This window comes from Lathamus discolor, chromosome Z (genome assembly GCF_037157495.1).
Source record: "Lathamus discolor isolate bLatDis1 chromosome Z, bLatDis1.hap1, whole genome shotgun sequence".
Lineage (NCBI taxonomy): Eukaryota > Metazoa > Chordata > Aves > Psittaciformes > Psittacidae > Lathamus > Lathamus discolor.
The window spans coordinates 9,436,561-9,453,536 of record NC_088909.1 but is presented as its reverse complement, the minus strand read 5'-3'; the positions used below and the strand labels follow the sequence as shown (position 1 = coordinate 9,453,536).

At 35.1% G+C, this 16,976-nt stretch overlaps 1 protein-coding gene across 1 annotated transcript in view; it reads left to right on the top strand.

The window, feature by feature from the left end:
* Window positions 1-16,976, top strand: part of CDH8 (cadherin 8) — a 135,658-nt gene that overhangs the window by 74,716 nt on the left and 43,966 nt on the right. Inside the window, exons 5-7 of the mRNA XM_065661228.1 lie at window positions 1,927-2,114; window positions 4,948-5,201; window positions 10,167-10,303. Coding sequence (XP_065517300.1) covers window positions 1,927-2,114; window positions 4,948-5,201; window positions 10,167-10,303 — 579 coding nt within the window. The remainder of the gene's footprint in view (window positions 1-1,926; window positions 2,115-4,947; window positions 5,202-10,166; window positions 10,304-16,976) is intronic.

The following is a 16,976-nucleotide window of genomic DNA, read 5'->3' as shown; positions in this document are numbered from 1 at the left end:
TAGCATTACAGATTAGTCATGACTCTGGCCTTATACAAGAGCTGATCAAGTCTTGAACATTTTTTTACACTGTTGAAGCATGGGTTGCATTTGCCTGGAAAGGAAAATAAAAAAGGATCAAACTTACAATAGAGCCTAACCAGAATAAAATAGAAATTCATAAGATGTAGTACATGCTGCTTTCACAATAAATTGTAATGAACTCAGAAAGCAGTGTGTTTTATCGCTTGATTGTTTCCAGGCAGGACAGAAATGTATATTTATGGTTTGATTTCAAAGAGTGTTAGCCTCCTGGGTTTTAGAAATGAAAAAGATGAACTTTCACTACTTCTGTGATCTCTTTGAAATAAATTTAGAGGCATTTTATAAGTCACGGAAGTTTTAACCTGGCAGTTTACCATAGGAATGTACTGAGAAGAACTCTGCACTGCTGTGAAAACCGGGGGTTTTCAAAGATGTTTGATGTGGATTTTTGGTCAACTCTGCACTATGACTTCTTGACAGGACAGTTTGTAATTCTTGAGAGCAATTTGTCTAAAGGAGCGGGCTGCATCATAATAGATTTTTTTTTTTGCAAGATTTTGTAAACTATCTCAATAAATCTGAGAGAAAAATATCAAATGTACAATCAACTGTGTCTGGAGATTCAACCCACAAAATGTGGACAGCAATAGAAATTATGAACACATAATGTAGTCTCCTGAGGCAGTTGATTGCTTTGGCTGGTCATTGTTTGTGGGCCATTTGGAATATTCTTGAGGAATCTTGATGATCTCCAAATAATCTCTAATAGTATAGCCTAGAGACATTAAAGGAAAAATAAAATCACTTGGGGAGAAACTGTATGTACAGCTAATATAAGTATTTGTGAATTCCTTACAGTTTACTTCTTATTTTCAACTGTTACTACTGAAGTGAGGCTACAAGCAGTTGAAGCAACAACTCCAGAACATTTTATATTTAGAAAGCTACAAGCTGCACTTAACAGTAAAAACTGCACATTGTCTTAGAACGGTGAGGACAGAAAAGAACAAGTCCAGAACCCTTAGTCAAAACCTATTTTAATGGTGTCATCTGCTGCCCCTGAATTGCTTTTGACTATTTTAACTACTAAATAGTGCTGCAGTTAATTAAATCAGATATTAACTGTGTGAAATACCAAGAGGTAAAGAAAATAGGGTTTCTTCTAATAATATGCTTACCTAAAATAATGTGTTACAAGTTCTAAATAGTTTTTTGACATTTCTTAGGTCAGAAGGTTTGAAGCAAGTCTAAATATAAAGAAAAATGCTGACAATTTGATTCGCACTTTCTAGTGGATTTTATTCTAACCCTACAACCAAATAGTAAACACAATGATGCTTGCTATGAAAAGTTATTTTCCTTTGAAGCAAATATTCGGATTTTCCTTCAATGTTTCTTAGTTTCTTACCACAAAAGGGAGGTGGAATGAGTTAAACAGACCTGACCAAATCAAATTAAAAGGTCCAAAAAATTTTTGAAGAACTGAGATTATATAAGACATCTTTAAATATAAGAATGATTTTCTACAGAGCAAAAACCAAAGTTTGATAGTTGTATTCTATGTCTGTACATAAAACAGTAACTTCTACTGAAAAAGCGTCTGTAGTAGAGAACATTGCATACTTCTAGTGTTGAAAGTAGTTTAATATTTATGTTTGCCAGCACTATGTATCCATGCGAAGAAGAAGGATACTACTGTTGTGAAAAGAACATTCACATACAGTAAACAGAATATTCCCATATAAGGAACACATTTTGCTGCTTTCAGGAAATAACTTGTGTAAATGTGATTTGTATCAGTTGTGCATCTCAAGATGCATTGGGACAGTATAAACAAATGAAGAGCATGGAAGAGATACTGGAATCAGGTGTAGTATTTATTCTTTTTCTCTTATTTGTAAGGTCTGTATCACTTCTCAGTAATGGAAGATGTTGCTGTTGGTGAACCAGTAGGAAGGGTGAAAGCAAATGACCTGGATATTGGAGACAATGCTAAATCATCCTATGATATTATTGAAGGAGATGGAATGGATGTATTTGAAATTACTACAGATGCCCAAACTCAGGACGGCATTATTAGAGTGAGAAAGGTAAAAGGTATCTTTGTATAAAAAAAAAAAAAAAATATTGTACAAATACCCAGACAGACTTTACTCTGTGATATGATGCTGGATTTGCAAGGATTCTTTTATCTATAGATCAAGTGTCAAGCCAGTGAAGTGATAATAAAGGGATGCATTAGCCATGTCCTTCAAAACTGCCATTTAGGTGACAACTGGGGGGACATCCATAGAGGTATTTTCAGTGCTCTGAATTCATTAATCTTACCTGGGCTTCCAACTGGTCAAATTATGCAGGTTTTGCTTCCTTAATTCCAAAGGGGAAGAGTAGATTAATATCTTCTTTGTTGGTGGTGTAAAATTCCATAAAATCCTGGCTGAGTATTAATAAAATATCTTTTCTCTATGATTTGATTTGCTGAATAGCTTGGTCAAATACTTTTCAGAAACAAAAATAAGTCAGTGTTTTATTTCAATTGCCTTATGTGTGAGAAGCTTAGTCTTCCACCTTTTCTTACGCTGAATTCTCTTTTCTTGATGAATGGTGATTCCACTGAACCTTATCAAGGAAATCAATACTGTTTCACATGAGAAGTGCCAAATTCAGGCTCTAGAGAAGGCTACAACTCTGTTACCTTTTCTATGTTTGTACAGTTTTGATGTATGCAAGGTGATACGTATTTGCATGTACACAACAGAAGGAACATGCAATTATATATAGAAATATGAGGGGAGACAACATATCTAGAACAAAACTTGGCTAGTAAAGTCAATGGAACATTTGCAGATTTAAATTTTCATTATTTTCTGGGGAAGAAGAGAGGCGATTCTCATGCTCTGTTCCAAGAAAGGATATGAATATAACTTATAGCACTGGCATAGAGGGTTTCAAATATGTACCATAGAGCATTCCAAATGAATCTGTGTTTCCTAAAAAAAAAAAAAAAAAAAAAAAAGAGACAAAAAAAACCCAAGCAAAACAACAACAACAAAAAAACTCCACAACCCCAGAACATAAAAACATGACATTCCAGTGAAAAAAAAATTAATTAGTACAGATAATTAATATTCAACTTGTACCTGTTATTAAAGAGGTCAGGAGGAGTGCCTGTCTAAAGTTTGCATTTTATGTTTCTCACTGAGTAGGTCAGTGCTGTAGACGTATAATAAAGTGATGTATGTTTATCTAAAATTAGCTCTGTTTTCCTAAAGAGAAAATTATGATATACATTCCTGATTTTCTTTACTGTTATTTATTGAATTCTGTGGCCTTTTTTGTAAACTAAGGCAATTAGCCTTTTGCCCCAGTTCCCTCAGCTTCATTTCATAACTGAGTCTCTAGCATAATGTTGTTTCATATATTCATTTTGACAGCAATAATAATTTTGGTTCTACTACAGTAGATGATGTATGGAGGGTACTGTTCACCAACAGATTTTCTCCAGCAAAAATTTATGGGTTTTAAGACAATACAGAGAAAATTCTCAATATATTGTTCTGATTAAGCATGACTAATTGTATTGGGGTGCTGTCATTTCTGTAAAACATATGAAAGGTAATTAAAAAAATGATACAGGAGCTATGATTGGCAAATTGTGAATATGCTGATTTATATATCACCATTCATTATTACAAAAGCTTACTAATTTAAGAGCTGCTAAAGAAGCAAGGTTTTCTCATGTTTACTAGCATTTGTGACAAAGAACAAATCCCATTAGAACTTGATTCATACCTAAAAAAAAATCGACAAAATTTGGAAGTACATATATTGAAGTCTTTGACAGACTTCCTAAAGTTTCCTATTTGTGCTCTTGGTATTTGCATTGCAGATTCAGATTTTCTATGTCCTTTTCTTTTTATCCCTGGGACATTGTAATGCAAATCTTAATACCTTTCCAATGCTTGGCAATTTGCATCTTTGAATTTTGAATCATTGTGAGACACAAGAGAATTACACAGTGAATATACTGATGTGCTTCAAGACACAAACTTGAATCTCCTATAATGAGAAATCCTAACATTCAAAAGTATCACAGATTTGGGTTTTATTTGGTATTTCATTCCTTTAAACTGATTGTGTTTTCACTTTTTATGTTTTAACACAGAACTGCAAAGTAGTAAAAACAATGGTGACATGGCAGGTATATTAGAATAAAGTAATTGGATTCATGGTTCTCTTTCTGGAAAAAAACACAAACAAACCACAAACAAACCAATAGACCCTCAAACTAAAACAAAAGAAATAGGAATTGGTATAGTCTTAAAAAATTCCTGAGAGATGTCTACCTAATTTACCCCATAAACAGAAACGTGCAATATATGTGCAAACCTGACATGCAGTAATATTGAAGTATTTTCGTCTATGATCAGATTCACATCTTTCCACATAATGCCTCTCATGTCCAACAAATAGTAAGTGCTAGTTCTTTGCATTTCTCACATTGTTCTGGAAATAATAAAATATTTATTCTTTGTGGAGCTAGTAAATTTTTTTTTCTTATCTCCAAATAATAAAGCACTGATTGAGTGCATGATTAGTATGCAAGTTACGTCATCACCAACAAATGTGTAGTATTTATCTGATATGTAGTTGTAATGGTATAATTTATAAGAGAGAATATTTTGGTACATTTTTTGTGAAAAGCAAGAAACCACCCTTGTTTTCTCTGAGGCTGGTTAATAAACAGACATCAATATATGCCTAGAAAATTTACAGGTTGGATTTCTGGGAGTGGGAAGTGATTACATTAAAACTCACTGAATGTGTTTAAATACACATAACTTTCATCCATCAGCATTATATTCACTTGTTCTTTCTCTGTGGACATTAGTAAAAAACATTTATCTTTGTCATTCTTAACAGCCACTGGACTTTGAGACCAAAAAATCATATACTCTGAAGGTAGAAGCAACCAACATTCATATCGATCCTCGCTTCATCAGTGGAGGACCATTCAAGGATACAGCAACAGTAAAAATCGTAGTAGAGGATGCTGATGAGCCACCAGTCTTTTCATCACCTACTTACCTACTGGAAGTGCATGAAAACGCTGCTATTAACTCTGTGATTGGTCAGGTGACTGCCCACGACCCTGATGTATCCTCCAGTCCGATAAGGTAGTGCTACTTTAATGTTCTCTTCAAAAAAAGTACAGGTGGAATACTGTGTGCTTTCCAGTACACTACATGACACTGTTCTCATACTATTTTATTTCTATGAAAATTCTTGTGTAAAATTCAGTTTATAATGTTAGATTTATCAGTTCACATAATTTTCAAAATCACAAAAGTGCTCCTTGCCACACAAGTCTTATGAAACAGCAGGAAAGCAATGAAAAGAAAAAATACGGTGTAGGAGGTCAGATGGGGTTGAATCATCAGTGTGTATCTTTGCAGTTATTTTAGATAATCTGCTAGTGTCTGCACTGACAGTGCTAAGCTTGTTCAATGTAGTTGTAAGATTGTCATAACATGTTTTGTATTTCTTTGGCTAAACCAGTTCATGGTTTGAAGACAGAAAGTCAGAGATTATTACGCCCATATGACTTTGCATCTTTGATTTGCAATATTTTCTCTTTTTTCATAGAACCATAAAATAGTTAGGGTTGGAAAGGACCTTAAAATCGTCAAGTTCCAACCCCCCTGCCATGGGCAGGGACACCTCACACTAAACCATGTCACCCAAGGCTCTTGTCAAATATGGCCTTGAACACCACCAGGGATGGAGCATTCACAACTTCCTTGGGCAACCCATTCCAGTGCCTCACGACACTTACAATAAAGAACTTCCTCTTACATCCAATCTAAACTTCCCCTGTTAAAGTTTTAACCCACTACCCCTTGTCCTATCACTACAGTCCTTAATGAATAGTCCCTCCCCAGCATCCTTATAGGCCCCCTTCAGATACTGGATGATCTAACTTGAACAAAATTGGTTATTCCAGTTTCATCAGATCAGTGTTTTCTGTCTGATTTTGATAAGCACACATCTTCTCCTGTGTATGGTATGGTGCAAGTGTTCTCAAAACACATTTTGCTATGTGTACCTACTAAAAGTGTTATGAAAACAAACACAATGTCAAATTCATACTAAAGATATGTTTGGAGTAAGTCTAGGTGCTAAAAATCATCATTGTACATTACTGCCATAAGGAATTTAAGCTGCACAAGTAGTCAGCATTGTGGAGATGATACTAGTTTTTATAACCTGACACCATTTTCTAATCATTGTCATTTACATCAGGCTTGTCTGTTTCTCCAATGAATATGAAGTATCTTTTCATATCAGTTATTAGGTTAGTCTAACTATACCATATCTTTCATAACCCAGCATTTTTCAAAATTAGCAGCAAAATTTCTCTTTTATATTTACTTGCTGTTCTGCAGTGGATGTTACATAAGCGCCTCCTTTTTTTAAGTCTGTTGGTGAAAGGGATTTAAAAATTTGGTGGAAAATTGTAAACATGGTCAGTAGTTTGTCTCATTCTAGCCTAGCTATTTCAAAAGCATGCATCACTGACTCACATCTTACCACACCTAGGCCACATGCATCTCTCTTGGGAAATGGACCCAGGGAATTTAGCTAAGCAAGTTTGTAAAGCTTTACTATAATTTATTTAGTAAGGATGGTACATTCTAGCTTACAGTATAATTAGGCTTGAAAGATCATAATCTATTAGGAGGCAAATCTATTGATGCCAGTAGTACTTATTCCATATTTCTGTTATTTCATAACTGTGATCTGTTTACCTGCAGTAAATTATCTTGGATAAAGCATGATCCAAGTGCACAAAAAAAAAAAAAAAAAGCATGAATAATAATCTTTCTCCTTATACTGCATCTGCCCTCCTATAAATCACTGTCCTTCAGTGTCTTTCTCTGTAAAGAGATAAGCTTCACTGTGGCAGGTTTTCCCCATTCATATTGACAGAGATTTTATCTTTGGCAGCAGTTGATCATTTTCTTAATTCACAGCAGGTCTTAAAAACCTAGATACGATATTTTCTGCATCCCTAATGGTACAGCTGTTTATCTGTCACTAAGTAGCATGTCCGATCTGCCTGACATTAATAAACAGTAGTGATTTACCACTGATGAGATGTCAATACTGCGATTCAAATCTCAGCAGGTGCAGAAAAAAAAAGGATTTCTGCTCTTATTTACATTGGTGCAAATAAAGAATAGATCAAATTAAGTTGTAACAGCAATGGCAATAGTGCAGGAGCAGGTCATCTGCTAAACCACTGTGGAGCTGTTCCTATAATCGCCATAGCAGACCCATACACACCAAAACTTCCCAAAAACCTATGCTGGGCTTAGGGCAATTTCAAAAGATACTATTTCCCAAGATATTATTTTCTTTTAGAGAAGTGTATGTTTTATGTCTAGCTTATGGATCTGATGATGCATTCCCATTAAAGAGAGTTACAGTACCATTATAATGAAAGCAGAACTGCAAATGTACTATTAGTTTTTATGTCACTGCAGGCTTTAATTTTTTATTTTTGTACCCAATATTTATCAAATTAAAATCAGGAGAGGGTTTTACCTCTTATTTAGTCTTGTAAAACCACGTCTTAGGTTAAAAGTATTTCATTTTGAATGCTGGTTTTCCACTGTGAATAAATACTCTTGGGGTGAGGTGAAATGCAATATAATAAACTCACAGATGTTACGCTCCCAGTTTTATAATTGAAATGTACTGCAGGAAGACTGTGATTGGAAGTTTTAAAAAGGATTGATCCTTAGAGAAAAATTGTGTGTTATCTCATTGGAATTTATGTCAAGTCCAGGTCAAGTAAACATTAAACAACATATAAGAATTTCATATTTTATTTCATTTGTGAGCTGTAAAAAATTTCATAAATGTCTGATATAAGTTCTTTCAATTACAAAAGCATCAAGAATTAAGAGTTTCCAGTGATGACATCTTAAAAGAAAAAAGTTGATTATGCTTTTCTTGTATTCTATTGAGTAAAATCTTCAACCTGTGAAAGTCTGTAAGATTTTTTTTTTACTAACTTCACTAGTATCAGAATTTTACTTCTAATACCTTAATTGGAACTAGGGAGATATCAAAATAAGGTGAGCATATATTTTCAATGAAATTGCCTGAAGTTAGGTACCTACAGCTTTATTCTTCCACACAAGTGACCTGATTTTCAGAAACACTGAGGACAGGACAATTCCCATTAAACCATCAAGAACTGAGCGTGTGGAGCTAACTAGAAATTCAGTTTACTTCAATGTCCAAGTATAGATGAATGGGCCCAGCTTTAGGCACATGTATTTGGAGTTTTACTTTGTATTTTTCCTAGTACTCTTCTTAACCAAACTTCTCGTTTTTAAGTGAGTAAAACTAATTCTTCTCAGAATTTAAAAACAGAAAACTTCAGTCTAACAAATCCCAATTCCTAATGAAACAGGTTGTTTCACACTTAAGTCTGTTAGTTGTTAATTACCTTGAAAGCATGATTATGCTAGCTTTGATCTTTAGTAATACAGTCTGTAAACATTTAAACATCAAAATTTTGAAAAATTTTCATAATTTAGAACTAATTTTTTGGACATGTATTGTATCTTACTGGATGCATTACAGACGCAATCTAATTGAAATGTATCTTTCATTCTAAATATGAAAATATCTGACACTGAAATAAAAAAATTATGAACACCATAATCTAAGCTTTGAAATCAGATCTTAATGCTATGTCTATCAAAATCAATTGTGTTGTGCTGGAATGAATTTGATTTCATCAGAATATGTTTATTGTAGCATATAAAGGAACTTTGGAATCAGAACTTTTTTTGGAAATTGCTTTTGATAAAGCATAAACCAGAATGGAATAACTGATTTTCCGATAACTGTGCCATTGTCACTGTAACAAAATATACTCTTGGTCTTTTCTCAGTGAATATAGCAGCATATTTGCAAAAAGTAGAAATGTAATAAGGAGCTGAGAGTCTGAGTCCCTCTTCTGACCACTATATAATGTGATCCAGTCATACGGTATCCTAACTCACCCTATTATGCCTAGATATAATGCAGAACAGATGTAAAAATTGTCAGTGCATGCTGTTAGGTTCTGTAATACATAGACACAAAGGCTTAAAAGGCTTTTATATAAATCCACAATTAGGATGCAGCAAAACCCCTTGAAGTCAATTTTTGTTGAACCGTATCAATAGTTTATCACTAAACACTCTCATTTTGTACCTCTCCTGTCAAAAAATTGGAAGGCTTAATTTTGTGATTTAGGTTCTTTTTTGCAAATAGTGCATTGATAAAATAACTCTGTGAAAATGGACAAACATAAAAGCTTTCCTGAAGATCCTGTTCTAAACATTAAATCATCATCCTGCTTACTGCGCCGTTGGAGCAACCTACTGCAGCTCCTTCCTGTTGTCAAGCTGACTCTGTTGAGGCTGCATAATTTACCTGGACATTCACATTTGCAAACTCCAACTGCCTGTCAGATGAAACTTGTTTTGTTAAAAATCAGTGATGTCAATCCATAAAACAATGAGTCCTTCAGGGTTTGAAGTGTTTTATGGGAAACTGGCGATTCACTAACTGCATTCTGCCCATGGAGCTGCTTGACCCATACCCAAATAATAGGCTTGGTGACTAGTTCATGCTTCATTAATCTGAAATTTATTGGTAAAATAATATTATTCAGCCCTTTTTAAAATAACCATGAAGCCCACTATTTTTGTGTGCTTAATACATTACTGTTGAAATTATCATCAGTAGCTGTGAAATACAATAGAAACTGTCTAATAAATGTGATGGATTATGTAATTAACTCTTGATCAGCACCGTTTTTCAAAGATGTTATCCAGTGAACCTGAGGGCATTTTATGACCTTCACACTGGGTATACAGCTAATTACTCCTTAGGCAATAATTATAAGTTTTTTTAGTCTCAGTTTGTCATTTTGTCTTATAAATTATTATGTTATTGAGCTTCTCAATGCATTTGGCTATAAAACTGCAGCTCTCAGAGGGCTCCCTAGATTGTCTTGTGATTGTATGGATTACACCAGCTTCATTAAGTAGATTACAGGGATGTCTATTTTGTAGGTTTTCCATTGATCGGCATACCGACCTTGAGAGGCAGTTCAACATTAATGCAGAAGATGGGAAAATAACTCTGGCAACACCACTGGACAGAGAAACAAATATGTGGCACAACATAACTATTGTAGCTACTGAAACGAGTGAGTATTTGTATATACTGACTTCCAGTTCTGTTTGGTTTATAATGGATTTTAACAGCATGTGCAGGGGAAACTATATAATTCAGTAAAAAGTAAAACCCACTGGATTTTTAAACTACGCAATTTTGGAAAGAAAACTTACTTTCTGCTGAAGTTCTATTTTTTAGTTTTCAAAACTGCTGGGGTGTTTTTCAGTGCCTGTAGCAGTATAGATTTTGAAGAGATACATGAGCTCATATGTACATGGTATATAGGGTAAATGTTAAAAAAACATTTTAAAAATCCCCCAAACAAAGCCTTACATTTAGTTATATTAAAACAGAAAAAAAATAAGCTTTGCTGTTGTAGAAGCAAATTGTATACTCAACCCACAAGTTCTTAACACTGAGTGATATTATGTTTCAGTACCATAAATGATTAAGGGTATGGGTAATGTTGCATGAAACTAGTCCTATTTGATACATATGAATGCACTTGCTCCTATACAGCTATAAACAAGAACGTGGATTGTTCAGATCCACAAAACTGTTGTGACTGACCTGCACAACTGAGTCCTTGGGAGCCAGGAGTGTCACACTCGTACTCAAATTTAATCATGAAGATTTTAATCAAGAACAATTCTTGATTAACTTTGAATTGTAGGTGCTGCTGACAGGATCACATATGACAATACGATTTCTTATTAATATTAGCACTTTATTTTAGGCTATACATTTGACATATTGAGGCAGAAGAACAGATTCAGAATGTAGGTCTGTCATCCCATGTCATCGTCATAACTGAAACACAAACTATGAAGATGTTTCTGCTGATGTATCTATTCTGCAATCCATGTATATGCATAATTCCCATATGTGCATACACACTTGACACATTGTTGAAAGAATATTTGTCTTCTGAGTCTGATGATCAGTGCTGCTAATTCTTGCATGTAGAAAATAGGGTGATGTTAATGCTTGCTTTCCCCCCAGAGTATCTTTTTCAAAGGATATAGTATTATGATACAGACCCCTTAATGCTCAGTTTCATAATACTGTAGCTGTGACAATAATGAATGGGAGGATAAAATTTGCTTATTAGGCCCATTTTTGTTGTGCAATATTTTTCTGTGGTACTTGTTTTCAGACACAAACATGTTAGGAACCTGTGACAGGTAACTGAAATGGCATACAGAAATGACAAAGACAGGTCTGAGCATAAACTGGGCTCTCAGCTTACAACCCCTATAAACGGCATTCCTATGACCTACTGTAACAATGTGTGCATTTCATTGCCAGTAGTGTCAACCGTGCCCTGTTAATTACTGTTAAATCTTGCAGGCAAACACTGCTTTGATAAATTAGCATGAATATCTTGTGCTTGCAGGAAAGCCAAGTCGACACAGGGAATCAAACTGCATAAGGAAAGTAAGCAAGCTCTGGTTTCATACGGCATATTTTTCCCAGATTAATATCAACACCGTAAATAATTTTGATGACTTTAAAAGTGAAAGATATAAAATTTCCATGCCAATTTCTCATCTCATGAGGAATGTCATATCATGAAACTTACCAACAGCATAGAAAGCAGAATTATTAATTTTTGATCCAGAGTTTCCAGATATTGGAATAGTAAGATCTAAAGTGAAGTAATTTTACATTTTTTCCTCCAAAAATGGCAAAATGAGAACAAAATGACAAGAATGACTTTTCAAGAAACTCCTCCAATTCAACTCGTTATCTCCCTTTTACATGTGTGTCAGACCAAAGTTAACAGAAGGACACTTCACTAAGCTACATCAGAATAAAGTCTGCCTGTTGCATCTTCAGAATTTTAAAACATAATTATGCTCAAGAATTTTGCAAGAAATCAGCCTTGTCATTAGACTTCATGGGCGCCTCAGCGTCTCTCATTGCTGTAAAATTGCCTCTTATCAGACGGGCTATGAAAATAATAATGCCAATCTTGTTCTAAGCATTTGCATTCCTGCTGATGGCTTATTTTCGCATTCCTAATATAATTATTTGACATTTACATAAAACAAGAGCTTAATTTTGTAGACTACTATCTTTGCTTATTTAAGAGAAATTATTTTTAAACTCCTCAAGCAGAAACTAAATTTGTTCATAGAACTGTCAAGCCGGGTGTAATGGGCATTTCTAGAGTTTTTTTTCAACACGGTAATAAGCAAAATCTCTGTTATAAAGTAATAGAAATCGGTTGGAGGCAGACACAAGAAGCAAAAGAAAATAGAAAGTGTGTCATTATACTTTCAGTGAGAATAATATTAATGGACTGCTGATTTCTCCCATAAAAATAAACAAGCCAGCATCATTTGTATGAGAGCATTTTCTCTTCCTAGGCTACCTGCTATCTAGACTCAGTTCAAATCTCACCTCTGTTCCTGTGGGGCAATGAACAGACCATTTCATAGCCATTAAACTTTCTTACTAATCACAAGTCATGATAGTGTTTGTTTTTTCTTGATTCCCACCATAGGAGATCCTAAATATACCTTGATGTATCAATGCTTTCATAGATAAACACCAAGTTTTGCCAAAACACAAATCTCTTTTTCAGAACTTGGTGCTGGTAAGTTATCTGCAGCTAAATTTGTGCTTTAAACACCAGCAAATTTGGGCAGTTTTCCGGTGTCACCATGACAAAGTTATTCTTTTGTATCATCCCATAGCTACTGGTGGAAATACTGAGTTGGGCTGTTTGCATGCCCCCTACAGATAATTGTTCAAATATCCATCTGAATCTTTTTTTGGTAACTAAAGATGAAATAATGCAAAGAGGGATGAACAAAAAAGACTGGACTGAACACGAATAATGTGCTACAGGTGATATTGAGTATTTCACATACAGTTTCAGTGTTTCACATACAGTTACACGTTTTGCAATAGTATAGTCAAAAATCAGTAGATACGTTCCTGCTACAGCTTTGATCCTCTCCACTAATACCCTTAAATTTGTTTACTCTTAAATGTTCCATTTGCTTTGCACATTTCTTTCTATTATATGATTTCTTATACTGTCAGATCGATTATTGCTTCTTTGTTGTTTAACTTTTTTCCTCTCTGGTCATGTGGTCACTCCTCTATGTTAGAATCATAGAATAGTTAGAGTTGGAAAGGACCTCAAGATCACCCAGTTCCAACCTCCCTGCTATGGGCAGGGACACCTCCCACTAAACCATGTCACTCAAGGCTCTGTCCAATCTGGCCTTGAACACTGCCAGGGATGGAGCATTCACAACTTCCCTGGGCAACCCATTCCTCGTGGCCCTCCTCTGGACTTGTTCCAGCAGTTCCATGTCCTTTTTATGTTGAGGACACCAGAACTGTACACAATAATCCAAGTGAAGTCTCACAAGAGCAGAGCAGAATGTTGATGAGCTCTGCCACATGGATTCTTAGGAGAAGAGAATTTTACAAAGAACTTTGACATCTTTGAAAGATCACTCTGAAATACAGGCTTAGGATGTGCAGAAGAAATACATATGTTGATGCTCAAAGCAAGAGTAATACTGAAAGTTATTGCCCCCATGAATTGATTCTTAAATTTTCTTTCCACATTATTATACATCCAATTTCACTCTGCAAAGTAAGTCAGGAGCAGGAATATCTAGGTGATTAGAGGCTAAAGGGAGCAGGCTCACTGGCAAAATGCACTTTCCCTGAGAATATATCACTTTCCTTTTGGTCTGTGGATATAAAGGGTGAACTTTGTTTTTCCTCACTGACTCTGAACTTTAAATAGTGGAATAATGAGATTTCTTATTGTTTTGTGGTGTAGTTGAGACTTATGTGAGCTTAAAATAGCATGCCAAGGTTTGGAGGTTTATTTTAGCCAGATGCTTGAGAGAATAGGGCTGGATAGATCCTTGCTTTGTAAGTTGGGGCTGATGTTGCTGCTTGTGTGTTTGGGCTCTCTGGAGCTATGCCCTGAACAAGAAAGGAATCTGGGGGCATATGCAAGTATTCTCTGAGAGCCTGAATTGCAGTGCAGTGAGAATGAATTATTAACTTACAGACATTTCCTTCAGTGTGTCTTTTTTGTGTGTACAAAGGCTCATCACATCTTTGGCTCCGTAGTCCTTTTTTGAAATGGAATTTTCTGCTGTTCAGTAAACTCAAGACACTAATAGTCATACGTAATCCCGTTCATCTGAACACACGAATCCATTTTTTAGTTTGTATAAGTTACAATTATAGCTATAACTACTGTTCCCATTGACATGCTTGTGTTGCATTAACTGGTTAGCAATTTTCCTGGGCAGTGAAGCAGAGCAGAGTTCAGGCTGGGCTAACCTCCTTGGTATTCTCTCAGTTTCTTGTACAGGTTTTGCAGGACTTCCTAAGTTATGTGTTGTCAATGCTGCTCAGCTACTAAAAGAAAATCAAATAGCCATGATTTATTTATCAAACATTTTTGCTACGGTTTGCACAGGAATTCAGAATCACTGGTCATTCCAGCTATCAGATTGTCTTAAATGCACAAGGCATATAATAATTGAGCTCTATCTTCTTTCTGCCTCCAGCTCCATAGATTTCCATTTTTATCTTCTAGTGGCTGTAAGAGCCACATAGCAGATACTTCCCCAGCATCCTGACAGTGTACCTCATTAATACTAAGGAACTGCCCTGGTTTTCAGTCATTGCTGGTTAATTGGTATAACAAAAGCAGTAATAAATGGAGAACTAATGTAGTTTGAAACGAAAGTGAAGACTTAGAGAACCTATTTTAACTTAGGCAAGAAAGAAGTGTACTAGTAAGATAATTTAACTGCACAATATTCCTCCCATTTAAATATGAATATCCTGATATTTGCATACTTATCCCCTCTAAACCGAAGCTGAGATCTGTTTGAGATACAGGATTCTAGTGAATTCTTTGAAAACAAAAAGTATCCTATAATGCATTCACTATTAGCAATGCTTATCTGGAATTCTTTTTTTTTTAAAATGAGGTAATCCTTTTCTCAAGAATATGTATATTACATAGCAGAAATTCATTGCATGATACCATAGATTTCAACAAGAAAAAACTTCTAAACATATTCTAGTTGTTAGCCTCTGAGATTTGTAAAAAACACACCAACAGAAACCACAGCTCATAAACTTTAAAGACAGCTAAATGATGATCTCTTTAAAGTCCCCAAGCTTTCTTTCACCTGACATAACACTGAGTGGGCTACTCAAGATTTATTTTTCCTTCACAGTGTTTTTTATGACCATTTGCAGCACTGATTCCTCAGACTGCATTCTGGTTGAATTGCAGCTACCTTGAGCGTATTCAGGCATAGACAGGTTCTTTTATAATTAGTAGAGACTCCTGCCTTTCCCAGAATACTGGGAAATACAGAGAGGAAGCGTGCATCCATTTGTTCTGTTGTGTCTGGTTAGAAGAAGGCTTTTCTAAAATTTCTCCCTCTTCTGACGCTCTGTGCATCATACATGTACACATGCATGTACACATCAGTCCACTGGGGAATACCAAAGCTGGTGCTGGTCTGCCTGGGAGAGTGTATTTCTCTTAGCCTAGAGCAGTGCTTTCAGCCAAGTTTTAAATCTCTTGAATGAAGTGTTTTAATGGAATTTCTGTTTTCCTTATTCTTCAGGCACTGCAGTCATGGAGCTGTTATTTTCATGTTGATTGACTGCTTTATCAAATGATTCTCAGTATTCAGCTTCACTTGCCAAACAAAAAAGCATACTAGTGGCTAGCTGATCTCCCTGCCTAAGTACTTGGCAAAGTACCAGAACTGCCACAACTAGTAGAAATTCTTGTGAATTATTAGGCAAAGCAGTAGATGAAACTTTAGACAAGATCTTGAAATGTAAATGGGGATTTGACCACGATAAATATTTTCTAGGCACAGAGCATAGGAATCTCAAGGACAAAGCTGTGAGCTTTATCTGACAAAGGTAATTACCCGTACCAACTGCATTCTTTAGAAATGAAGAAGTATGAGGCAATTCTATCACCTAATGGGAAAGGGCATAAAGCCAGAAAGACTCTTTATGGTTTACCGAGAATATAAATACAATAATTGAATCATCACCCAGCACATGCTCTACTAGAGTTATCTGTATTGTATATTCCTTTAAAATTTACAAGGACACTAATTAAAAAGGAAGAGACATATAATTACTCTTCAGAATAAGCCTTCAGCTACAATATACTCTTTAATGCCATCAATACCTTTGCTCATGCTGTCATTTATTTAATTTTGTTTAGCCTTTTATTGTAAAAATTACTATAGGCATTATTACCAATAATTCTAACACTTTAGGGAGTTAGTTTCATACATCATATAATTACCTTTAATTTAGGGCTGAGTAAATTTCAGGAAGTTTTAGAAAGAAAAGGAAATAAGCCTTTATGGAGGTTTAAACCAGACAAGCTTAGGAATATTAACGTTTTTTACTTGACCCTTTTTTCTCTAGCTTAGTGGAGCTCAAAATACATAATCCGTCATTTTTGCACAGAAACACAGAATTCACTAAGGTAGATTTTATTTGTTTGTGCATAAATACAGGGTAACATTGAAATCCGTAGATTCTAATGGGTCACAGAGCGTTTGCTACCGGTCAGTGGAGAGTGGGTATATCATATAAATCTAGTCTGCAGTTCTCAGCTGTGAAACTGCAGACATTTCACAAACTTTCCCACTAGCATTTTCCAC